The sequence below is a fragment of the Schistocerca cancellata genome, chromosome 5, assembly GCF_023864275.1.
Source record: "Schistocerca cancellata isolate TAMUIC-IGC-003103 chromosome 5, iqSchCanc2.1, whole genome shotgun sequence".
Classification (NCBI taxonomy): Eukaryota; Metazoa; Arthropoda; class Insecta; order Orthoptera; family Acrididae; genus Schistocerca; species Schistocerca cancellata.
Genome location: NC_064630.1, coordinates 636,348,554 through 636,374,372, shown reverse-complemented (window position 1 = coordinate 636,374,372; position 25,819 = coordinate 636,348,554). Strand labels below are relative to the sequence as shown.

At 44.9% G+C, this 25,819-nt stretch overlaps 1 protein-coding gene and 1 non-coding gene across 2 annotated transcripts in view; both read left to right on the top strand.

Moving 5' to 3' along the window:
- The window catches only part of LOC126188129 (glutamate receptor 1-like), a 559,761-nt gene that overhangs the window by 315,542 nt on the left and 218,400 nt on the right, over positions 1-25,819 (top strand). Inside the window, exon 4 of the mRNA XM_049929607.1 lies at positions 10,095-10,224. Within this exon, the coding sequence (XP_049785564.1) occupies positions 10,095-10,224 (130 nt within the window). The remainder of the gene's footprint in view (positions 1-10,094; positions 10,225-25,819) is intronic.
- Trnat-ugu (transfer RNA threonine (anticodon UGU)) lies at positions 9,465-9,539 on the top strand. The gene has a single exon. It is a non-coding gene; the product is annotated as a tRNA-Thr (tRNA).

The window sequence follows — 25,819 nt, the reverse complement described above, 5'->3', positions numbered from 1 at the left end:
ACAACATTTTGGCTACAGACTACCGGAGCCATGTGATACCGATCATAACTCCCGTGATTATAGTCCAATTAGAATTACTTGGTAGTCGACAGACCCGACAGACTCGACAATCAGAGCACTCAACGTCTCGCCCGAACCATTTGCCGTTGCAGAACTGCCAAAAAAATTGGCCAGTTCACTTCCAATACCCCGTCTGGCATTCTTTCTTGATGTGTTTGGATCCCGAATCACGGGTCTTACACTATTATTTCGTACTTCAACACATATGATAGCCACACAAATAACAACAACAACAACAACAACAACAACAACAGCAACATACGAACAAACAAACATAACGATCCTAATGAAATACACACGTTTCATACGCAGCACTCGCCATGCACTAGTGGATACTTCCGCACAAGACGCGATTCAGCACCATATACGAGGCTACAGAATCATTTTTTTTTATTTATAAATACCATGTAAAGAGACTGATTATTATCTTTATTGAGTTAACCGATTTAAATGTATTTTTTTCTGGTTCTTTACCACATCATGTCCACAATCGTACTGATTTTTTTTGTAGGTTCCTACTTTTTCTTTCCATTTGTTTTTCGTTTAAAATCTGTTTCTATCGCCTATAATCTGCAACCAAGTGCTATTGAAAACTGCTCGAGGGATGGTAAAGTGACAGAATGTGTAGCCAGTGTGTGAACATACACTCATGCTCAAAAATTAAGGATAATTGCAGAATGTGGTGGCACACCACGTGACACTACACAAAACTGGTGCTAATAGAATAGGTACATAGGGAACACACACGACACACATCTGCAAGTCCACGATATTGGTGCTAAGTTCAGAAAACAGTCTCGAAACACATGTGCTACAAAACTCAACTGTTTCTTGCGCATCTACCCAGATATCAGTATGGGATATGATCACCATGGACACGTACACAGGCCGCACAACGGGTTGGGATATTCTGGATCAGGTGATTGAGCCGCTGTTGGGGTATAGCCACCTGTTCTTGCACCAGTGCCTGTCGGTGCTTCTGAAGTATCTTAGGGGTTTGAAGACGTGCAGTGATACGTCGACCGAGAGCATCCCAGACGGGCTCGATGGGGTCTAGGTCTGGAGAACATGCAGGTCACTCTATTCGACTTATATCTTCTGTTTCAAGGCACTCCTCCACGATGGCAGCTCGGTGGGGCCGAGCGTTATCATTCATAAGGAGAAATGTGGAACCACTGCACCCCTGAAAAGGCGGACATACTGGTGCAAAATGACGTCCCGATACACCTGACCTGTTACAGTTCCTCTGTCAAAGACATGCAGGGGTGTACGTGCATCACCCCACACCATCAAACCGCGACCTCCATAGGTCCCTTTCATGGACTTTAAGGGGTTGGTATCTACATCTACATCTACATTTATAATCCGCAAGCCACCCAACGGTGTGTGGCGGAGGGCACTTTACGTGCCACTATCATTACCTCCCTTTCCTGTTCCACTCGCGTATGGTTCGCGGGAAGAACGACTGCCGGAAAGCCTCCGTGCACGCTCGAATCTCTCTAATTTTACATTCGTAATCTCCTCTGGAGGTATAAGTAGGGCGAAGCAACATATTCGATACCTCATCCAGAAATGCATCCTCTCGAAACCTTGACAGCAAGCTACACCGCGATGCAGAGCGCCTCTCTTGAAGAGTCTGCCATTTGAGTTTGCTAAACATCTCCGTAACGCTATCACGCTTACCAAATAACCCTGTGACGAAACGGGCCGCTCTTCTTTGGATCTTCTCTATCTCCTCCGTCAACCCGACCTGGTACGCATCCCACACTGATGAGCAATACTCAAAGATAGGGCGAACGAGCGTTTTGTAAGCAACCTACTTTGTTGACGGAGCACATTTTCTAAGGACTCTCCCGATGAATATCAACCTGGCACCCGCCTTACCAGCAATTAATTTTATATAATCATTCCACTTCAAATCGTTCCGTACGCATACGCCCAGATATTTTACAGAAGTAACTGCTACCAGTGTTTGTTCCTTTATCATATAATCATACAATAAAGGATCCTTCTTTCTATGTATTCGGAATACATTACATTTGTCTATATTAAGGGTCCGTTGCCGCTCCCTACACCAAGTGCCTATCCGCTGCAGATCTTCCTGCATTTCGCTGCAATTTTCTAATGCTGCAACTTCTCTGTATACTACAGCATCATCCGCGAAAATCCGCATGGAACTTCCGACACTATCTACGAGGACATTTATATATATTGTGAAAAGCAATGGTCTCCTAGCACTCCCCTGTGGCACGCCTGAGGTTACTTTAACGTCTATTCATCTCTCCATTGAGAACAACATGCTGCCACGCAGCTGGTCTGATATTCCATAGGCTCTTGCCTTGTTTATCAGGAGACAGTGAGGAACTGTATCGAACGCCTTCCGGAAGTCAAGGAAAATAGCATCTCCCTGGGAGCCTGTATCTAGTATTTTCTGGGTCTCATGAACAAATAAAGCGAGTTGAGTCTCACACGATCGCTGTTTCCGGAATCCATGTTGATTCCTACAGAGTAGATTTTGGGTTTCCAGAAATGACATGATACGCGAGCAAAAAACCTGTTCTAAAATTCTACAACAGATCGATGCCAGACATATAGGCCTATAGTTTTGCGCATCTGCTCGACGACCCTTCTTGAAAACTGGGACTACCTGGCTCTTTTCCAATCATTTTGAACCTTCCTTTCCTCTAGAGACTTGCGGTACACGGCTGTTAGAATGGGGGCAAGTTCTTTCGCGTACTCTGTGTAGAATCGAATTGGTATGCCGTCAGGTCCAGTGGACTTTCCTCTGTTGAGTGATTTCAGTTGCTTTTCTATTCCTTGGACACTTATTTCGATGTCAGCCATTTTTTCGTTCATTTTTTCGTTCATGCGAGGATTTAGAGAAGGAACTGCAGTGCGGTCTTTCCCTGTGAAATAGCTTTGGAAAAAGGTGTTTAGTATTTCAGCTTTACGCGTGTCATCTTCTGTTTCAATGCCATCATCCCAGAGTTTCTGGATATGCTATTTCGATCCACTTACTGATTTAACGTAAGACCAGAACTTCCTAGGATTTTCTGTCAAGTCGGTACATAGAATTTTACTTTCGAATTCACTGAACGCTTCACGCATAGACCTCCTTACGCTAACTTTGACATCGTTTAGCTTCTGTTTGAGAGGTTTTGGCTGCGTTTAAACTTGCAGTGAAGCTCTCTTTGCTTTCGCACTAGTTTCCTAACTTTGTTGTTGAACCACGGTGGGTTTTTCCCGTCCCTCACAGTTTTACTCGGCACCTACCCGTCTAAAACGCATTTTACGATTGCCTTGAACTTTTTCCATAAACACTCAACAGTGCCAGTGTCTTAACAGAAATTTTCGTTTTGACCTGTTAGGTAGTCTGAAATCTGCCTCCTATTACTCTTGCTAAACAGATAAAACTTCCTCCCTTTATTTATATTCCTATTTACTTCCATATTCAGGGATACTGCAACGGCCTTATGATCACTGATTCCCTGTTCTGCGCTTACAGAGTCGTAAAGTTCTGGTCTGTTTGTTATCAGTAGGTCCAAGATGTTATCTCCAGGATTCGGTTCTCTGTTTAATTGCTCGAGGTAATTTTCGGATAGTGCACTCAGTATAACGTCACTCGATGCCCTGTCTTTACAACCCGTCCTAAACATCTGACTGTCCCAGGCTATATCTGGTAAATTGAAATCTCCACCCAAGTCTATAACATGCTGAGGAAATTTATGTGAAACGCATTCCAGATTTTCTCTCAGCTGTTCTGCCACTAATGCTGCTGAGTCGGTAGGCCGGTAAAAGGAGCCAATTATTAACCTAGCTCGGTTGTTGAGTATAACCTCCACCCATAATAATTCACAGGAAGTATCCACTTCTATTTCACTACAGGATAAACTACTACTAACAGCGAAAAACACGCCACCACCGGTTGCATGCAATATATCCTTTCTAAACACCGTCTGTGCCTGTGTAGAAAGTCCGGCAAAGTTTATCTCTGGCTTCAGCCAGCTTTCCATACCTATAAAGATTTCAGCTTAGGTGCTTTCTATCAGCCATCAGCGCTTGAAGTTCCGGTACTTCGACAGTTTACAATTACAATACCGATTGCTGCTTGGTCCCCGCATGTCCTGACTTTGCCCCGCACCCTTTGAGGCTGTTGCCCTTTTTGTACTTGCCCGAGGCCATCTAATCTAAAAAACCGCCCAGTCCACGCCACACAACCCCTGCTACCCGTGTAGCCGACTGCTGGGTGTAGTGGACTCCTGACCTATGCAGCGGAACCCGAAACCCCACCGCCCTATGGCGCAAGTCGAGGAATCTGCAGCCCACACGGTCGGAGAACTGTCTCAGCCTCTGATTCAGACCCTCCATTCGGCTCTGTACCAAAAGTCCGCAGTCAGTCCTATCGGTGATGCTGCTACCCGTGTAGCCGACTGCTGGGTGTAGTGGACTCCTGACCTATGCAGCGGAACCCGAAACCCCACCGCCCTATGGCGCAAGTCGAGGAATCTGCAGCCCACACGGTCGGAGAACTGTCTCAGCCTCTGATTCAGACCCTCCATTCGGCTCTGTACCAAAAGTCCGCAGTCAGTCCTATCGGTGATGCTGCAGATGGTGAGCTCTGCTTTCATCCCGCTAACGAGACTGGCAGTCTTCACCAAATCAGATAGCCGCCGGAAGCCAGAGAGGATTTCCTCCGATCCCTAGCGACACACATCATTGGTGCCGACATGAGCGACCACCTGCAGGTGGGTGCACCCTGTACCCTTCATGGCATCCAGAATGACCCTTTCCACACCTGGAATGACTCCCCCCGGTATGCACACGGAGTGCACATTGGTTTTCTTCCCCTGCCTTGCAACCATATCCATAAGGGGCCCCATTACGCGCCTGACGTTGGAGCTCCCAACTACCAGTAAGGCCACGCTCTGCAACCGCCCGGATTTTGCAGACTGAGGGGCAACCTCTGGAACAGGACAAGCAGCCATGTCAGGCCGAAGATCAGTATCAGCCTGAGACAGAGCCTGAAACCGGTTCGTCAGACAAACTGGAGAGGCCTTCCGCTCAGCCCTCCGGAATGTCTTTCGCCCCCTGCCACACCTTGAGACGACCTCCCACTCTACCACGGGTGAGGGGTCAGCCTCAATGTGGGCAGTATCCCGGGCAGCCACAGCCGTAGTTCGGTCGGGGGATGTATGGGACGAGCTGGCCGTCCCCGACAAACCCAAGTCCGGACCCCTACAGTGATGCCTATTGGCAACAGCCTCAAGCTGTGTGACCGAAACCAACAGTGCCTGAAGCTAAGGGATGCCAACTCAGCCTGCATCAGAACAGAGCAGCCGCAGTCCCTATCCATGCTAAATACTGTTGTGCAAAGAACGTCTGAACTAATCTACAGAGAGCACAAACAGTTCGACACAAAATTTAAATGGTTATTAAAATACAAGATTGCCTAGTAGATGCAGTAATGCTGCTCCTTGCGCACTCCTGACACACTGCTCGACGGAAGAAGGAGACTAAGCGAATTTTCACTATTCAGGTACTAAAACGAGATGCTACAACTCTCAAATACTATAATACGCCTGAAATTTATGAATTAAACAACGCAAGTACCCAAAAACACGCAAATAAATTAAGAATTAAACTATGTAACAAATAAGTGAGCTAAGAGTATACGACTTGCTGCTGGTTCCTGGTTCAAGCCAGATCAAAATCCGGCGAGAATCACTGTTCAGACCATACGTGGACTCGTCCGTGAACGTAACCAGCGACCACTGTTCCAATGACCATGTACAGTGTTCTTGACAACAGGCTTTACGGACTCTCCTGTGACCAAGGGTCAGTGGAATGTACCTTGCAGGGCTCTGGGCGAATAAACCATGTCTGTTGAGTCGTCTGTAGACTGTCTGTCTGGAAACAGGTGTTCCAGTGGCTGAGGTAAGGTGCCGAGGAAGGCTACCTACAGAACTCCGTGGCCGTCTGCGGGCACTGGTGGTGAGATATCGTTCTTGTGGTGTTCTACGCAGTGGACGTCCCGTACTGTAGCGGCTGGACACGTTTCCTGTCTGCTGTAATCGTCGCCATAATCTTGAGATCACACTTTGTGGTACACGGAGGGCCCATGCTACGATTTGCTGTGTTTGACAAGCCTCCAGTCGCCCTAGTATTCTAACCCTCATAACGTCATCAATATGTGTTCTTTGAGCCATTTTCAATACACAGTCACCATTAGCACGTCTGAAAACGCCTGCACACTTACTCGCTGCACCGTTCTCTGACATGGACCAACACACCTCTGCGTATGTAGACTGCTGCCAGCGCTACCTTGCGACGACCGCAGGTCAAACGCGTCGCGTGGTCATACACCGAGGTGATTTAAACCCGTAAACCGCCCACCAGAGCTTTGTTTCTCCATGTATCAGCATTATCCTTAATTTATGAGCATGATTGTAGTTTCATGCAACCAATGATAGCGAGAAATTACATTTCGCTTTTAGTCCACGGGTTTACTGCAGGTTCATGGTGTCCTATGGGAACAGTATTTCGGTGGTCAGACATGTCGCCATCGTCAAATGCGCTAACGAACTGAGTTACTGAGCATCTCATCGCAGATTAATCGTTGAGTTTCTGGAACCCTGGTTTTGTGCAGTTTGCAGCCCTTAGGATTATGACTCAGGAAACGATTGTTGAAACTTGTTCTGCAGCTCTTCTGGTTGGCGGTGGGTTTTCTGTTTATCTGTATACAACAGATTCAATGTTTACGCAACAAGGCTATACTAGTGTTGTCCTTTCCCGCAAGGAGTACATTGATAAGATGCAGAACATGCTGTATGACGACTCCTACAGAAAAATCAACGCTGACCCCACAAAGAAGATGGAGATAAGACTAGGACTCTTCTCAAGAACACAGATTTACCAGAGGGTGTCGCCAAGAAAAGTTACCTCGAGCTAAGGCTTTATGGACGCCCAGCATTCCACAAAGAAGGGGTGCCGTTCCGCCCCACTGTTAGTAACATTAGGGTACCTACATATTTGCTGGCAAAATACCCTACGGAAATACTTTGCCCTTACGAGGGAAATGCCGTCATCAAGTCAACAATTCTGTGGATTTTGTAAGTTTCTTCGACAACGTCAGTGTGGAAGACTCAGATATTGTGGTGAGTTTTTTCGTCGTTTCGTTAGAGTGTCACCAGAGCTTAGTTGTGAGAACGACGAGAAGATCACCGACCTTTCCTAGCGTCTCGACCTCAAAGTATTTTTAGTTTAATGGTAAATACCATGCTCAAACGGAAGGAGTCGCAATGGGGAGCCCACTCGTGCCTGCGGTGTATGAAGTACTTCGAGGATGAAGTCCTGGCGTCATCCAAAACAAATCCACTTTTTTCCCTTTTATGCAAATGACTTCCTTACGCATCTGAACTCCATATGTTCTAGCATCGAATTCATTATTTTGACCGAATTAGCAGGATGATTACCATTCCTGGACGTAATCTTCAAGAGAGGAGCTGATGGTACACTGGGCCACGGTGTTTATTGGAAGAAAAGTCTCACTGACCTGTATTTTCATGCAGACAGCTGCCACTATGCTACGCAGAGAAATGGGGTACTAAAAAACTAGTATGTAGGGGATGCAATGTTTCACACTCAGAAAGTCTGAGCTGGAACACCTCAGAACTGTGTTCCAAAAAAGTGGGTGCGCAGAATGACAGATTAGGCGCGCTCTCCGCCCCACCATAACAGAATAGCCTGTGAAATAAGTCACTGAGGTAAAGGCAGTCACTACCTTTATACCGTACAGTAGGGCACTGTCGAAAAAAATCGTACACATATTGAAGAAACACCGAGTGCCTGTCAAGTGAAACACTAGCATTATTCTGAACTGTCAAAGATGATTTCGGTTTGCGGTTGGCCGGCGTACACCAGATTCTGTGACAATCTGTAAAGACATATATTGGACAGACAGTGAGCACCGTCTAAGATCGTTGCCGAGAACACGAGAGGCACACCCAACGTATCCCGACATGTCAGCAGTGTCAGAGAACTGTTTGTTTGAGAATGACGCGATGGGGTACGAATCAACCATGAGACTGGCACAGACTTCCTAAAACTTGGACAGTGTCGTCAGGGAGGTCGTAGAAATTCGCACGAGGGATAATCTTATCAATCGAGAATGTAGCTATAATCTTAGCAATATTTTGGAACCAATACTGAGTTTAATTAAGAAAACTATCAGCAAACAAATGTATCTGGAGACCAGGGCGGACAGAGAAATTAAACCTGTGTTACCTCAGACGCCGATGCTAGCGTCTCCCTGAGCGCCGATTCGCGGCCGCGAGCGCGGGCCGCGGAGGGAGCTGCCCGCGAGGGATGGGATATGAATGGTTCAAGTGGCTCTGAGCACTATGGAACTTTACATCTCAGGTCATCAGTCCCCTAGAACTTAGAACTACCTAAACCTAACTAACCTAAGGACATCACACACATCCATACCCGAGGCAGGATTCGAACCTGAAACCGTAGCGGTCTCGCGGTTCCGGACTGAAGCGCCCAGGACCGATCGGCCACGACGGCCGGCGGGATACAAGTCATCCCCGCGCTCTCAAGAAGGAGAACACTTGACGTTGGTGACGTGTCAGATGGCTAATTATTGTGCTCGTTGGATACTATAAACCGACAGTACCCGTGGACTGTGATCAACAAATAAGGCAGAAGAAACTATCACATATTTACTGCAGATTGGAAGTGCTGACTGCAAACACTGGATTGGCACAAAAATACTTAAATAGAAAAGTAAAAATTGACTGTAGTGAATCTGGTGAACTTCTCAGAATTTTCAGAACAAAGCTGTGTCTGAAATGATAATTAAATCGACACCCTGGCTGCAAACAGGCGTTGATGAACTTCATTGGGGACATGTTGAAAATGTGTGCCCCGACCGGGACTCGAACCTGGGATCTCCTGCTTACATGGCAGACGCTCTATCCATCTTTTTTTTTTTTTTTTTTTTTTTTTTTTTTTAATGTTAAAATATTTTATTAGTCATAACATTCCACAGTAGTACATAATTTTCAACTGACATTTAAAAGTAATAAAGCAAATTTGAGCCACCGCGGCCACAGAGGATAGTGCGTCTGCAGGGACTTATCCCTTGCACGCTCCCCGTGAGATCCACATTCCCAACATATATAGTTAAAAAATATGGCTTCCCGGCCATTGACCTTGTGCGAACGCACACGCTATGCCCGAACTCGTACGGGACTTCGTAGATTAATCTGCCACGAGTAATGAGTATGATGGGCAAACATCTATTAGGCGCACTACGAATGTAGTGGTGTGGACATGTTGGGAATGTGGGTCTCACGGGGAGCGTGCAACGGATAAGTCCCTGCAGACGCACTATCCTCTGTGCCCGCGGTGGCTCAGATGGATAGAGCGTCTGCCATGTAAGCAGGAGATCCCGGGTTCGAGTCCCGGTCGGGGCACACATTTTCAACATGTTCCCAATAAAGTTCATCAACGCCTGTTTGCAGCTAGGGTGTGCATTTAATTATCATTTCATTTCTAGCAAAGCTGCATGGTCATCCACTGTAACTGTTCTTTCGGGAACAGATATTACCGTCATATATAGTTAAAGTTGTGTCTGCATCTTTCTTCTGACATTGCCTTCACACGTAGAAAGCCTTCAAAACTCTGGACTGCAGTGGACGTTAGCTAGCACGTATGACATGTCAAGTTACCGCAGTATATTTTCCACTGTGTAGATGATTAATGATCGAAAAGTGGTTGTGAATAAGTGTCTTGTAAAACTTCGCAGTGTTTACAATGCCTTTCTCCAAAGACAGCGTACGGTTGTTATGTTGGTGAAGGTGACGTTGACCTAATAACCTAATAACCATTAAAATGTGGTCGGATACTGATGATAGAGATTATTACCCTAAAATCGTTTAGGGTCATTACTCTACCACAATTGAATACTTTTCGTTTTTGTCCCTGGGGACCACTGCCAGCTACAACGTACTGCTCGTTGTCTGTTCTAGGCGTTGGCCCCAACGTCCGGCCTGCTGGACTACGCGCTCAGCATGCGGCCCGACTACCACCAGGCCATCATCGACGTGGTGAGGTACTACGGCTGGACCAGCGTCGTCTACCTGTACGACTCCAACGACGGTGAGCTGCATCCCACTTTAACACATTACTTCAAAGCACATACATTATGATTTAAGTGAGAATCTGTGGGTTTTCCAAGAAATTCGAGCGGGGTCGGGGGGGGGGGGGAGGCAGGTGGAGGAGGGGAGGGAGGAAGATTTTATTTTCCATTTAAAGCTTGTTATTGTTGTTGTTGTTGTTGTGGTCTTCAGTCCGAAGAGTGGTTTGATGGAGCTCTCCATGCTACTCTATCCTGTGCAAGCCTGTGCATCTCCAAATAACTACTGCAGGTTAAATCATTTTGAATCTGCTTACTGTATTCATATCTTGGTCTCTCGCTACGATTTTTATCTCCCACACTTTCCTCCAGTACTAAAATGGTGATCCCTTAATGTGTCAGGCTGTCTCCTATCAACTAATCCCTTCTTCTAGTCGTGTCACTTATTTCCCTCCTTTCTTTCCTCCCCAATCCTTTTCAGTACCTTCTCTTTACTTACGTGGTCTACCCATCTAATCTTCAGCCTCCTTCTGTAGCACTACATTTCATTCTTCTTCTGTAAACTGTTTATCGTCCACGTTTCGCTTCCATACATGGCTACAATCCCTACAAACACTTTCAGAAAAGACTTCGTAACACTTCAATCTTCTCTTCTACAGAAACGCTTTTCTTGTTACTGCCACTCTACATTTTATATCCTCTCTACTCCGACCACCATCAGTTACTTTGCTGTCCGAATAGCAAAAGTTGTCCACTACTTAAAGTGTCTCGTTCCCTCATCTAGTTCCGTCAGCGTCATCTTATTTGATTCTACTACATTCCATTACCTTTGTTTTGCTTTCCTTGATGTTCATCTTGGCTGGCCGCTATGGCCGAGCGGTTCTAGGCGCTTCAGTCTGGAACCATGCAACAGCTACAATCTCAGGTTCGAATCCTGCCTCGGGCTCGGATGTGTGTGATATCCTTAGGTTCAGCTGCTCTTCCAAGTCCTATGCTGTCTCTGACAGAATTAAAGTTTGCAATAGCTTATATATGTAATTTGTTGATTCAAAGCCTTCGTGGCACCACTGAGGCTGTGTTATTTGCATGAATATTTTATTCTTCACTACTGGTCGTATTCTTCCACACAGTCGTTACCAACAGTCATGTAGAATAAAGTCTCAAATTGTACCACTTTCAGCATTTTTATGATTTTAAGGAAGTCTAATATACGAGGGCGTGCTTGAAAATATTTCCTCCGCCTTTTTTTTGTGAAGCCTATTAAGACTTTTTAAATAAAACCAATGTTACTGCTATTCTGCGCCTTTATTCTTCATGTCTACTTATTTACAGCCCTCTGCCACAACACGCCTCCGAATTGTAGCGTGTAACACGGCGGTGTGTGACGTAACTATGGCAGAACGTGAGGGACATCATGCTGTAATAGATTTCGTCCACACATGCCCACCCTCTCCTTCAGCATGACAATACTACATAGCATATGAGTGCTGTAAGATGTGCAACAATCCTACACCCTTTAGCTTAGCGATCTAAGGCGCTACAGTCATGGACTGTGCGGCTGGTCCTGGCGGAGGTTCGAGTCCTCCCTCGGGCATGGGTGTGTGTGTTTGTCCTTAGGATAATTTAGGTTAAGTAGTGTGTAAGTTTAAGAACTGATGACCTTAGCAGTTAAGTCCCATAAGATTTCACACACATTTTTGAATCCTACACCTTGCGTTTGCTGTCATCGATCATCCTCTATCCAAGCATGGGCAATCTATGGTGACACCTGCGGTGAGTCACATACTAATATTAGCTTATGAGCCGAGTCCTTACGTGACACAACGATGAAGTCAAAACTATAGCGTTCTTGACGTTTAACGTTTATGGGGAAACACAGCGATACGTATTAACCCAATTCCCGATACGCCACGACAACTGACTGAGCCTCAAATCATCCGTTTGTGAGGGTAAATTCATTTATATTGAGCCTTTCTTCACATGTTTACTTTTATTTATGCACAATGAATGTTTTTTATTCGCTTACAATATTTTTACTATAGCTAGGTTAAAAACATCCGTTGCAAAATACACTCCTGGAAATTGAAATAAGAACACCGTGAATTCATTGTCCCAGGAAGGGGAAACTTTATTGACACATTCCTGGGGTCAGATACATCACACTGACAGAACCACAGGCACATAGACACAGGCAACAGAGCATGCACAATGTCGGCACTAGTACAGTGTATATCCACCTTTCGCAGCAATGCAGGCTGCTATTCTCCCATGGAGACGATCGTAGAGATGCTGGATGTAGTCCTGTGGAACGGCTTGCCATGCCATTTCCACCTGGCGCCTCAGTTGGATCAGCGTTCGTGCTGGACGTGCAGACCGCGTGAGACGACGCTTCATCCAGTCCCAAACATGCTCAATGGAGGACAGATCCGGAGATCTTGCTGGCCAGGGTAGTTGACTTACACCTTCTAGAGCACGTTGGGTGGCACGGGATACATGCGGACGTGCATTGTCCTGTTGGAACAGCAAGTTCCCTTGCCGGTCTAGGAATGGTAGAACGATGGGTTCGATGACGGTTTGGATGTACCGTGCACTATTCAGTGTCCCCTCGACGATCACCAGTGGTGTACGGCCAGTGTAGGAGATCGCTCCCCACACCATGATGCCAGGTGTTGGCCCTGTGTGCCTCGGTCGTATGCAGTCCTGATTGTGGCGCTCACCTGCACGGCGCCAAACACGCATATGACCATCATTGGCACCAAGGCAGAAGCGACTCTCATCGCTGAAGACGACACGTCTCCATTCGTCCCTCCATTCACGCCTGTCGCGACACCACTGGAGGCGGGCTGGACGATGTTGGGGCGTGAGCGGAAGACGGCCTAACGGTGTGCGGGACCGTAGCCCAGCTTCATGGAGACGGTTGCGAATGGTCCTCGCCGATATCCCAGGAGCAACAGTGTCCCTAATTTGCTGGGAAGTGGCGGTGCGGTCCCCTACGGCACTGCGTAGGATCCTACGGTCTTGGCGTGCATCCGTGCGTCGCTGCGGTCCGGTCCCAGGTCGACGGGCACGTGCACCTTCCGCCGACTACTGGCGACAACATCGATGTACTGTGGAGACCTCACGCCCCACGTGTTGAGCAATTCGGCGGTACGTCCACCCGGCCTCCCGCATGCCCACTATACGCCCTCGCTCAAAGTCCGTCAACTGCACATACGGTTCACGTCCACGCTGTCGCGGCATGCTACCAGTGTTAAAGACTGCGATGGAGCTCCGTATGCCACGGCAAACTGGCTGACACTGACGGCGGCGGTGCACAAATGCTGCGCAGCTAGCGCCATACGACGGCCAACACCGCTGTTCCTTGTGTGTCCGCTGTGCCGTGCGTGTGATCATTGCTTGTACAGCCCTCTCGCAGTGTCCGGAGCAAGTATGGTGGGTCTGACACACCGGTGTCAATGTGTTCTTTTTTCCATTTCCAGGAGTGTACTACAGCGCCTTGCTCTCTCTCCCACGAATTTCTTCCGCGTTGAAACCAATAGCGAGCTGGACCCAGCCCGTGAGTCGCCGGTTGCCTACCCACGGTCCCGACTTGGTCCATCTAATTTACATCTGTTTCCAAAACTTAATACCTTCAAGGACTTCACTTTGATTGTGATGGAGCTCCGGAGGCAGAAGTTAGGAAAACTGGGAGAAATATGTTCGATGCCAGAGTGACTGCGTTGAGCAAAAAGTATGTAGACATGAAAATTAAAGATGTAGAAAGTTAATAACATTTGTTTTGCTTTAATAGCTTTCCGAGTTTCAACAGAAAAATTCGGAGATATTACTTCTCAGCATGCCAACGTACATTATTAAATTTTGATATAAATTTAATACTATTTATATGTAGACCAGTCTCTCATACACATATGCCAAAAGTATCAAAAATAAACTTTCTGGAATTTAAAGGATATGATATTTGTTGAAAACAGTCTTGGTTGCAGTTTTAGTCGTTTATGTATCAACTACGCGTTTCACCTTATATAGGCATCTTCAGGCTTATCTTAATTTGTTATTTCTTAGGACGATCCTTTATGCAGTGTAGCTAAAGGGGGTCGTCGAGTACATCAGGCCAACATTGTTTCGTTAGCATTATGCTAACTACTTAAGCCCCATCTTATTGTATTATTTTCTCCTGTAAACGTGTCCATGTTATGCAGTTCGTGGAGTCACTCACGTCCATCTAGAAAGTATTACTGAGGTTAACGATGGCGATGACGGCCTGATGTACTCGACGATGCCCTTTAGCTACAATGTGTAAAGGATCGTCTTAAGATATACCAAGATCAGCCTTAAGATGCCTAAATAAGGTGGAACGCGTAGTTCATAAATACGGAAATTAAAATTGCAACGAAGACTGTTTTCAACTAATAATATTAAACACTGGTTTGCTGATTCATGCCACAGATGGATTGGAAGAATTTCTAAAGGTTATAACACAATATACAGGGGTGCAAAGTAGTAAAATTTACGATCAGGACTTCAAAATTGTGTTACTGGTATTGAAAGTCATACTGCTAAAATTTTTCTCAGATACAGTAGAAAATAGACAAAATTTGTGGAGCATGACCAGCTTTTATTTTAACTTTATGACATTAACATTTTGCACTGTTAAGACACCTCCATTGTCTAAACCATTAGACTGCTTGTGAATTACACTGAAAACTTTCAGTGTCACAGTGTCAGCTACTAATTCAGATTTGCTGTCATCACTTTCTTTTTTTTTTGTTTTTTTTTTGTTTGTTTTTTGACGCTTACTGTCGCACATCGTGTAGGAAACCGTATACAACATATGACGAATTTAATAATTTATTCCTCCTGGTCAAATACACTGATTTTGTACAACCAGCCTGAAGACCTGTGACCAGTTTTCATTTTACCGCTTTCAGTTTTCTTAGGCCTTTGTTTCTCTCAGATTCTTAGTCAAGGAGCCTCTCCTAAGGACTGCAAGTGATGTCAAAAGCATATGATGCTGCTCTGCTTCTTATTCTTTTTTGTAGATTAGAGATAGCAGAGATATCTTGTGGGCTTACCAGTACTTTCCTACTGCAGGTTCGTTTTGTGGGATCTGGAGTATTCAGGAGTGTATAATTTCGATGAGTCTGATTTCCGTGGGAGTTCTTGACTTGTCTAATCACTCATTCCATCTAGCTCATTTCTGCCATATGATAAAGTATTGAATAGACATTCGAAAACCAACAAATGTGTGGATGAAATGGTCAGATTCCAGTTTTGGAGAAGCCACTGACAGCATTTTGTACAGCCTCAGCCTTACCACATGGTTCTTCTAACAGCTGAGAAATACTTACTGTCAGGATATTGTGAAGCCGCTTGTCAGCGCTTGGTTGTAATGAGATACAATAGGCTTAAAATATGCAACGACTGTTGGTGTGTGTAAACAGGCAAGGCATGATTACTGTTACTTCTAGCTAAAGTTTTAACAAGCAACACATAAAGCATTACAATATGTTGGTAGATCAGTTGCCGTATAAAATAGGTGGGTAAAACATATATACCGAAAATTATTTTAAAATGCACCGGCGCAATGTGTACGAAGCGTGGTGGTACAATTTTAAGGCGATGCTATATACTTTTTAAAGTTATTTTTTTCTGCACAGGCACTAGAGTGATTTTAAATGTTTGTATTCAATATTACTACTGAACAAGTACAGTTATATTCTTACGAACTACAAACTGACTTTACATATCGGGAAATGTACGCATGCTTAACTTCGCAAAAATGTTCCCTTTCTCAGAGCACAAAATAAACTTCAACAGCTCTACGGCAAAATTGTTAATGGTTTGTCGAACCGTTAATGAAGAACAACTTGGTACAGCCTAAAACACATTCTGTCCAACATACGGCATCACTATATCGAGTAGTTTGCTGGATATGTCAATGGTACCATGTAAAATATGGTGCAGTTTATAAGACTTATCCCTACAAATGAGCGCCTATAGCCAACTCCAAGGTTAAAACTGGAAGTATCATTAAAAAGTAAAATACAGAGACATGTTCCACTGGAAGGTAGCCATTTATGACTGTAAATCAAATTGCTTCAAATAATAATAGCTCGCTCAGCTCACGTTTATACTCAAAATGGAATACACGATAAAAATCCATTGTCTGAACCTGTATATGTCTAAACGATGAGTCATTAGGATACCTTTCTTGCGGGGAGAGGAAAGTCAAAGATATCATCATGATCGAACGACTCGGCATTTAGGCATACATCAGTACAGAAAAGTACATTTAAGAATTATATTCCGTTTGCTAGTAGGTGTGACCACAATAACCTGTTACTGTTTGTTGCTTTGCAGCCTTTAGTCAACTGATAACATCCGTGAACAACTTCACCTTTATTACGACTGTGTGTATCCTATGACGCTAGTATGTAGGTAATGATATGTAAACCACACTTGATAGTAACCACGTAGTTTAAACTGACCAGCGGTGACGAATAACACACTTTATTTAAATGCATCAACAGAGGCGTTTCATGGACATGAACACAACTGTAAAGAAAACAACGCCATTTATTAAAAATGAACAATTTAAAAGTCATTAAATTATATTTTGAACAGTGATGAAATAGCGGATATGGGTAGATTGAATTTTCTTGTAGTAAAACGGAAACTCATTCACAGGAGTCAAGCATGGTACAAGGGAGGATACGTTAAATACTGCCAGTGTTAAAATGGTCAAAATTTGTAAACAATTTTCGTATAAACCACTTAAAGCACTTAATTCCAAATACTTTAGATGAATTAACGAATATTTATGCCTGTCTTCATTACCGTCATTAGACATTTGACAACCTCGTGTAGTAGAAACGAGTGCTTTTGGCACACATGTTGACCCTGCCAGCTACTGAAATTGGTCGTCGTCCCTGGCTTCTCCTGTCTCACTGAACTGAGCAAAGAACTTTCGCCCCTATGGCATATATTTCCCTGGCCACATGTCTCATCCACCCAGCTTTACTACTCATTGCGGCTATCAGTGCTTCTTTCATTTCACTTTATTGACCGATCAATCTAGTTTCTACAATCTAGCGATTTCCAATATGCTGGTTTAACAAAAGTAATTTTATAAATGGTTTCATATTTAAACATCAACGTCCTGCTACTATAAGTCAAATCTGTAAAATTATTTATATTGAACTTTTCGTTTCACATATATAAGACACTTACTTTGAAAACTATTTAATCCGCTCAAAACTCTAGAGAATAGTTTTTACTGTTTTGTCTAGTTATTTTGAATGTTACTGATTTTCTTGCTCATTCATTCAGTGTGTAGCGGAAATGGCAACAGGACTGGAGCCTGGCAGCGATTAACTGAGAGTTGGGTTTAATTTTTTACAACAAGTTTGAAAATACAACAATACCTGTCATTGTCAGCGCAGGAGACCGATCATGAATTCAAAGTAAAGAAAGTTTCAGACGTGAAGTTTTCACTGCCGGCAGTAAACTCAGACACTTTTCTTGATGGTGCCCACCTGTATGACTCTTTGTTGCCATGAGGACAGAATTATATTTTGTAATGGTGTACATTCTTTTCATCATGAGTCCGTTACGATGATACAGACAGAAACGAGTGGTTTATCGTGCAGCATGATTTTATAACGTTGAAACTGAGGATCCGAAGGTGGTAGCTTAGCCCTGCTGGAACCAGCAGTCCAGTATATCTACGAGTACTTACGATCAAGGCAATAAAAATTTCATATCTGGAGTTTTCTTTACACAACAGATGACCACAAAACGATTTTCAGTCGCGAAAGTCACTGGATGTCAAACAATTGAGGAGTTACACACAGTACTACCCAAAAGTCTCATAAACAAACTAAATTTGAATTTGTTGAGTTCAGAACACCGCCCCTCCTGGCAACCTCCTGAGCTGTTACATATTTAATAGGATTCTTTAACGAATCGAACTCCCATGCATCACTACCAACACCTGACATGTGTCCTCTATACATACAAGAATCATGAAAGGAGGCTGTATACATGGAAGAAGCCTGGAGATACTGACAGGTTTCAGATAGATTATATAATGGTAAGACAGAGATTTAGGAACCAGGTTTTAAACTGTAAGACATTTCCTGGGGCAGATGTAGATTCTGACCACAATCTATTGGTTATGAACTGCAGATTGAAACTGAAGAAACTGCAAAAAGGTGGGAATTTAAGGAGATGGGACCTGGATAAACTGAAAGAACTAGAGGTTGTAGAGAGTTTCAGGGAGGGCATTAGGGAACAATTGACAGGAATGGGGGAAAGAAATACAGTAGAAGAAGAATGGGTAACTATGAGGGATGAAGTAGTGAAGGCAGCAGAGGATCAAGTAGGTAAAAAGACGCGGGCTAATAGAAATCCTTGGGTAACAGAAGAAATATTGCATTTAATTGATGAAAGGAGAAAATATAAAAATGCAGTAAATGAAGCAGGCGAAAAGGAATACAAACGTCTCAAAAATGAAATCGACAGGAAGTGCAAAATAGCTAAGCAGGGATGGCTAGAGGACAAATGTAAGGATGTAGAGGCTTGTCTCACTAGGGGTAAGATAGATACTGCCTACAGGAAAATTAAAGAGACCTTTGGAGAGAAGAGAACCACTTGTATGAATATCAAGAGCTCAGATGGCAACCCAGTTCTAAGCAAAGAAGGGAAAGCAGAAAGGTGGAAGGAGTATATAGAGGGTTTATACAAGGGCGATGTACTTGAGGACAATATTATGGAAATGGAAGAGGATGTAGATGAAGATGAAATGGGAGATAAGATACTGCGTGAAGAGTTTGACAGAGCACTGAAAGACCTGAGTCAAAACAAGGCCCCGGGAGTAGACAACATTCCATTAGAACTACTGATGGCCTCGGGAGAGCCAGTCATGACAAAACTCTACCATCTGGTGAGCACGATGTATGAGACAGGCGAAATACCCTCAGACTTCAAGAAGAATATAATAATTCCAATCCCAAAGAAAGCAGGTGTTGACAGATGTGAAAATTACCGAACAATCAGTTTAATAAGTCACAGCTGCAAAATACTAACGCGAATTCTTTACAGACGAATGGAAAAACTGGTAGAAGCCGACCTCGGGGAAGATCAGTTTGGATTCCGTAGAAATGTTGGAACACGTGAGGCAATACTGACCTTACGACTTATCTTGGAAGAAAGATTAAGAAAAGGCAAACCTACGCTTCTAGCATTTGTAGACTTAGAGAAAGCTTTTGACAATATTGACTGGAATACTCTCTGTCAAATTCTGAAGGTGGCAGGGGTAAAATACAGGGAGCGAAAGGCTACTTACAATTTGTACAGAAACCAGATGGCAGTTATAAGAGTCGAGGGGCATGAAAGGGAAGCAGTGGTTGGGAAAGGAGTGAGACAGGGTTGTAGCCTCTCCCCGATGTTATTCAATCTGTATATTGAGCAAGCAGTAAAGGAAACAAAAGAAAAATTCGGAGTAGGTATTAAAATTCATGGAGAAGAAGTAAAAACTTTGAGGTTCGCTGATGACATTGTAATTCTGTCAGAGACAGCAAAGGACTTGGAAGAGCAGTTGAACGGAATGGACAGTGTCTTGAAAGGAGGATATAAGATGAACATCAACAAAAGCAAAACGAGGATAATGGAATGTAGTCAAATTAAGTCAGGTGATGCTGAGGGAATTAGATTAGGAAATGAGACACTTACAGTAGTAAAGGAGTTTTGCTATTTAGGGAGTAAAATAACCGATGATGGTCGAAGTAGAGAGGATATAAAATGTAGACTGGCAATGGCAAGGAAAGCGTTTCTCAAGAAGAGAAATTTGTTAACATCGAATATAGATTTAGGTGTCAGGAAGTCGTTTCTGAAAGTATTTGTATGGAGTGTAGCCATGTATGGAAGTGAGACATGGACGATAACTAGTTTGGACAAGAAGAGAATAGAAGCTTTCCAAATGTGGTGCTACAGAAGAATGCTGAAGGTAAGGTGGGTAGATCACGTAACTAATGAGGAGGTATTGAATAGGATTGGGGAGAAGAGAAGTTTGTGGCACAACTTGACTAGAAGAAGGGATCGGTTGGTAGGACATGTTCTGAGGCATTGGAGGGCAGCGTGGAGGGTAAAAATCGTAGAGGGAGACCAAGAGATCAATACACTAAGCAGATTCAAAAGGATGTAGGTTGCAGTAGGTACGGGGAGATGAAGAAGCTTGCACAGGATAGAGTAGCATGGAGAGCTGCATCAAACCAGTCTCAGGACTGAAGACCACAACAACAACAACATACATACACTCCTGGAAATGGAAAAAAGAACACATTGACACCGGTGTGTCAGACCCACCATACTTGCTCCGGACACTGCGAGAGGGCTGTACAAGCAATGATCACACGCACGGCACAGCGGACACACCAGGAACCGCGGTGTTGGCCGTCGAATGGCGCTAGCTGCGCAGCATTTGTGCACCGCCGCCGTCAGTGTCAGCCAGTTTGCCGTGGCATACGGAGCTCCATCGCAGTCTTTAACACTGGTAGCATGCCGCGACAGCGTGGACGTGAACCGTATGTGCAGTTGACGGACTTTGAGCGAGGGCGTATAGTGGGCATGCGAGAGGCCCGGTGGACGTACCGCCGAATTGCTCAACACGTGGGGCGTGAGGTCTCCACAGTACATCGATGTTGTCGCCAGTGGTCGGCGGAAGGTGCACGTGCCCGTCGACCTGGGACCGGACCGCAGCGACGCACGGATGCACGCCAAGACCGTAGGATCCTACACAGTGCCGTAGGGGACCGCACCGCCACTTCCCAGCAAATTAGGGACACTGTTGCTCCTGGGGTATCGGCGAGGACCATTCGCAATCGTCTCCATGAAGCTGGACTACGGTCCCGCACACCGTTAGGCCGTCTTCCGCTCACGCCGCAACATCGTGCAGCCCGCCTCCAGTGGTGTCGCGACAGGCGTGAATGGAGGGACGAATGGAGACGTGTCGTCTTCAGCGATGAGAGTCGCTTCTGCCTTGGTGCCAATGATGGTCGTATGCGTGTTTGGCGCCGTGCAGGTGAGCACCACAATCAGGACTGCATACGACCGAGGCACACAGGGCCAACACCCGGCATCATGGTGTGGGGAGCGATCTCCTACACTGGCCGTACACCACTGGTGATCGTCGAGGGGACACTGAATAGTGCACGGTACATCCAAACCGTCATCGAACCCATCGTTCTACCATTCCTAGACCGGCAAGGGAACTTGCTGTTCCAACAGGACAATGCACGTCCGCATGTATCCCGTGCCACCCAACGTGCTCTAGAAGGTGTAAGTCAACTACCCTGGCCAGCAAGATCTCCGGATGTGTCCCCCATTGAGCATGTTTGGGACTGGATGAAGCGTCGTCTCACGCGGTCTGCACGTCCAGCACGAACGCTGGTCCAACTGAGGCGCCAGGTGGAAATGGCATGGCAAGCCGTTCCACAGGACTACATCCAGCATCTCTACGATCGTCTCCATGGGAGAATAGCAGCCTGCATTGCTGCGAAAGGTGGATATACACTGTACTAGTGCCGACATTGTGCATGCTCTGTTGCCTGTGTCTATGTGCCTGTGGTTCTGTCAGTGTGATCATGTGATGTATCTGACCCCAGGAATGTGTCAATAAAGTTTCCCCTTCCTGGGACAATGAATTCACGGTGTTCTTATTTCAATTTCCAAGGGTGTATTATAAAAATGAAAGTATGTGTACGTGTGTGTGTGTGTGTGTGTGTGTGTGTGTGTGTGTGTGTGTGTGTGTGTGTCATATTCTCTCCTAAACCAATGGACCGGTGTCAACCAAATTTGGTAAACTATCCCTTACTGTCAGGCAACAATCACTGTCGGGATAAGAACCACGTACCTGTTATAGTTCAGGAGATACGACGTCATGAGCAGTGAGATGCGTGAGAAACTGTCTCATCATGCAACACATTTCAATTTATTACTTCTATGGTACTAGCTCTATTCGCAATACACACATGCTGCTAAATGCACATATAAAATTGTATCATGGTACCATATACTCATACAGCCGAGGTAAAGTACAGAAATCCGTGAAATCTGGCAGCACTTGTGACAGCTTTCAACTGCGAAGCATAAACGGCTGCAGGAGAAAGCAGTAGCCATCTACAGAGCGACGAAGAGGCGTTGTTATAGATAGCAACTGCGCCCAGCGTACAAAAATGGTCCGGGATCATGTTTCTTAATATGGATACTGTTCTTATACATCATTATATTTTGAAAATTTCATAGTACGGCTGTTTCATAATTTCAGTGGTGTTTTCACAAATATATGGAAATGAAATATTTTTCGATACTTCACTATAAAGATAGCTATTTTTTTATATTTTCATCTCTAACAGAAAACTGGCAAGATGAATACCTGGTGAACCTCTACTTTGTCAGTATTAATAATAAACTGAGACATCTTGCCTGCTGCTGAAGTTTTACGAGATGGGCAGCAAAAGTATGATAAGAGAGAAACTTATATTTTATAAGCGATGTTAGCGAGAAAAAAATTTGAATAGGTTTTAAATTACCTATAGAGTTTGCTGCAAGTCGCTAAGTGCTCTCATCCCAAAATACTGGATGAATATAGAGTGAGTCAGTTCTGTCAAGACATAAGCAGAGTTTCTGTAAATAGTAGTTAAATTACTTTCTTAAAATTTTAAAGTAATATTTCATCTCATAATGAGTAGATCGTTACAGCAATTGAAGTTTTTAAATTCGGTCGATAGTTTGATGCCCCTTGTAGCTCTTCCATATGGGTCCTGCAACTGGAACTTCGTGATCGTTTTAGATGTTTTGCAGTCTTTGTCGCACGTTATTATTTCTTACTCTGATTACGTATTTCGGCTAACTGCCAGTATCGGATCGAATACTTTAAAATATCAGTACAAAGTAAGCACCTATACACCATACGAGTATGTACTATTTGACGAAGTTCCCTGTACTGATGTTTTAATGTATTCGATTCGACGATGGCCGTTAGTCTAAACACGTAATCAGAGTCAGAAATAATAAAGTGCGACCAACACTGAAAATTTTCGTGGTTTTGGGTAACATTGATACGTAAAGACAAGTTTCTCTCAAGTTTCTGGTGCCGAAAGTGTTGGACCTATATCTAACTGCACAGCACCTTTAAAGTTGACAATTTGCATAAAATACTTTTCAGATAGGATCAGCTGTAGTATCAGATTGTACGCTGGCTATTCCACCTCAAAAAAAGACAATGTAGCAGTAGCTAACTCCAGACAGAAAATTTCTCAGTCAATCCGACATTTCTTAAACGTTTAAATAGTTGAATTATAAAGAGCGATACGCTATGTAATCAAAAGTATCCGGACACCCTCAAAAATGTACGTTTTTCATATTAGGTGCATTGTGCTGCCGCCTACTGCCAGGTACTCCATATCAGCGACCTCAATAGTCATTAGACATTGTGAGAGAGCAAAGTGAGCCGGCCGCGGTGGTCTAGCGGTTCTGGCGCTGCAGTCCGGAACCGCGGGACTGCTACGGTCGCAGGTTCGAATCCTGCCTCGGGCATGGGTGTGTGTGATGTCCTTAGGTTAGTTAGGTTTAAGTAGTTCTAAGTTCTAGGGGACTTATGACCTCAGATGTTGAGTCCCATAGTGCTCAGAGCCATTTGAACCATTTGAACCAGAGCAAAGTGGGGCGCCCCAGGAACTCACGAACGTCGAACGTGGTCAGTTGACTGGGTGTCACTTGTGTCATACGTCTGTACGCGAGTTTTCCACACTCGCGAACATCCCGAGGTCCACTGTTTCCGATGTGATAGTGAAATGGAAACGTGAAGGGACACGTACAGCACAAAAGCATACAGGCTGATTTCGTCTGTTGACTTACAGAGACCGCCGACCGTTGAAGAGGGTCGTAATGTGTAATAGGCAGACATCTATCCAGACCATCACACAGGAGTTCCAAACTGTATCAGGATCCATTGCAAGTACTATGACAGGCGGAACGTGAGAAAACTTTGATTCCATGGTCGAGCGGCTACTCATAAGCCGCACATCATGACGGTAAATGCCAAACGATGCCTTGCTTGGTGTGAGGAGCGTAAACATTGCACGATTGAACAGTGGAAAAACGCTGTGTGGAGTGACGAATCACGGTACACAATGTGGCGATCCAATGGGAGGGTGTTGGTGTGGCGAATGCCCGGTGAACGTCATGTACCTGCGTGAAAAAGTGTCAACAATAAAATTCGGAGGCGGTGGTGTTTTTCATGGAGGGGCCTTCCACCCCTTGTTGTTTTGCGTGGCCCTGTCACAGCGCAGGCCTACATTGATGTTTTAACTATCTTCTTGCTATCCACTCTTGAAAAGCAGTTAGAGGCTGGCGATTGGATCTTTCAACACTATTGAGCACCTGTTCACAATGCACGGCCTCTGGCGGAGTGGTTATACGACAGTAACATCCCTGTGATAGACTGGCCGGCACAGTCTTGAATCCTGTAGAACACCTTTGGGATGCTTTGGAACGCCTGCTTCGTGCCGGGCTTCACCGACCGACATTGACACCTCTCCTCAGTACATTACTCCGTGAAGAATGGGCTGCCATTCCCCAAGAAATCTTCCAGCAACTTATTGAACGTATGCCTGCGAGACTGGTAGCTGTTATCATGGCTAAGGATGGGCCAACACCATATTGAACTCCAGCAGTAGCGAGGGAGGGTGCCACGTACAGTTAAGTCATTTTCAGCCAGGTGTCCGGATACTTTTGATCACATATTGTAGCTAATAACTGAAACAGTGACGTTGGAGCAATTATGGCACACACAATATTCGATGAAAAGTACGTGTATACTCCTGTTCAAATGGCTCTGAGCGCTATGGGACTTAACATCTATGGTCAACAGTCCCCGAGAACTTAGAACTACTTAAACCTAACTAACCTAAGGACAGCACACAACACCCAGCCATCACGAGGCAGAGAAAATCCCTGACCCCGCCGGGAATCGAACCCGGGAACCCGGGCGTGGGAAGCGAGAACGCTACCGCACGACCACGAGATCCGGGCATACTCCTGTTCACTGAGGGGTTGACCACTAGGTGCGACGAGAGGCAGACCTATCAGTATAAACGGAGGTTGGGACCATAGAAGCACCAATAACCGACTGGGTTGGTGAGAAGAGCTCAGTGACTTCGTACCTGCACTATTCACTTGGTATCACCTAAGTAACAAATCCATCAGAGACATTTTAACTCTTAAAAATATGGTTCAAATGGCTCTGAGCGCTATGGGACTTAACATCTATGGTCAACAGTCCCCGAGAACTTAGAACTACTTAAACCTAACTAACCTAAGGACAGCACACAACACCCAGCCATCACGAGGCAGAGAAAATCCCTGACCCCGCCGGGAATCGAACCCGGGAACCCGGGCTCGGGAAGCGTGAACGATAGCTCTTCTGTCCAAGTCGAATAGTCGACTAGTGGTAACGTGATTTTGAGGTTGAAAATGTCGCGTGAAATCAGCGGAAGGATTCACGCCTGAGCTGCAAATTGGTACCAGCAGTCCAACTAGGTCTGCGTAGGTCTTTAA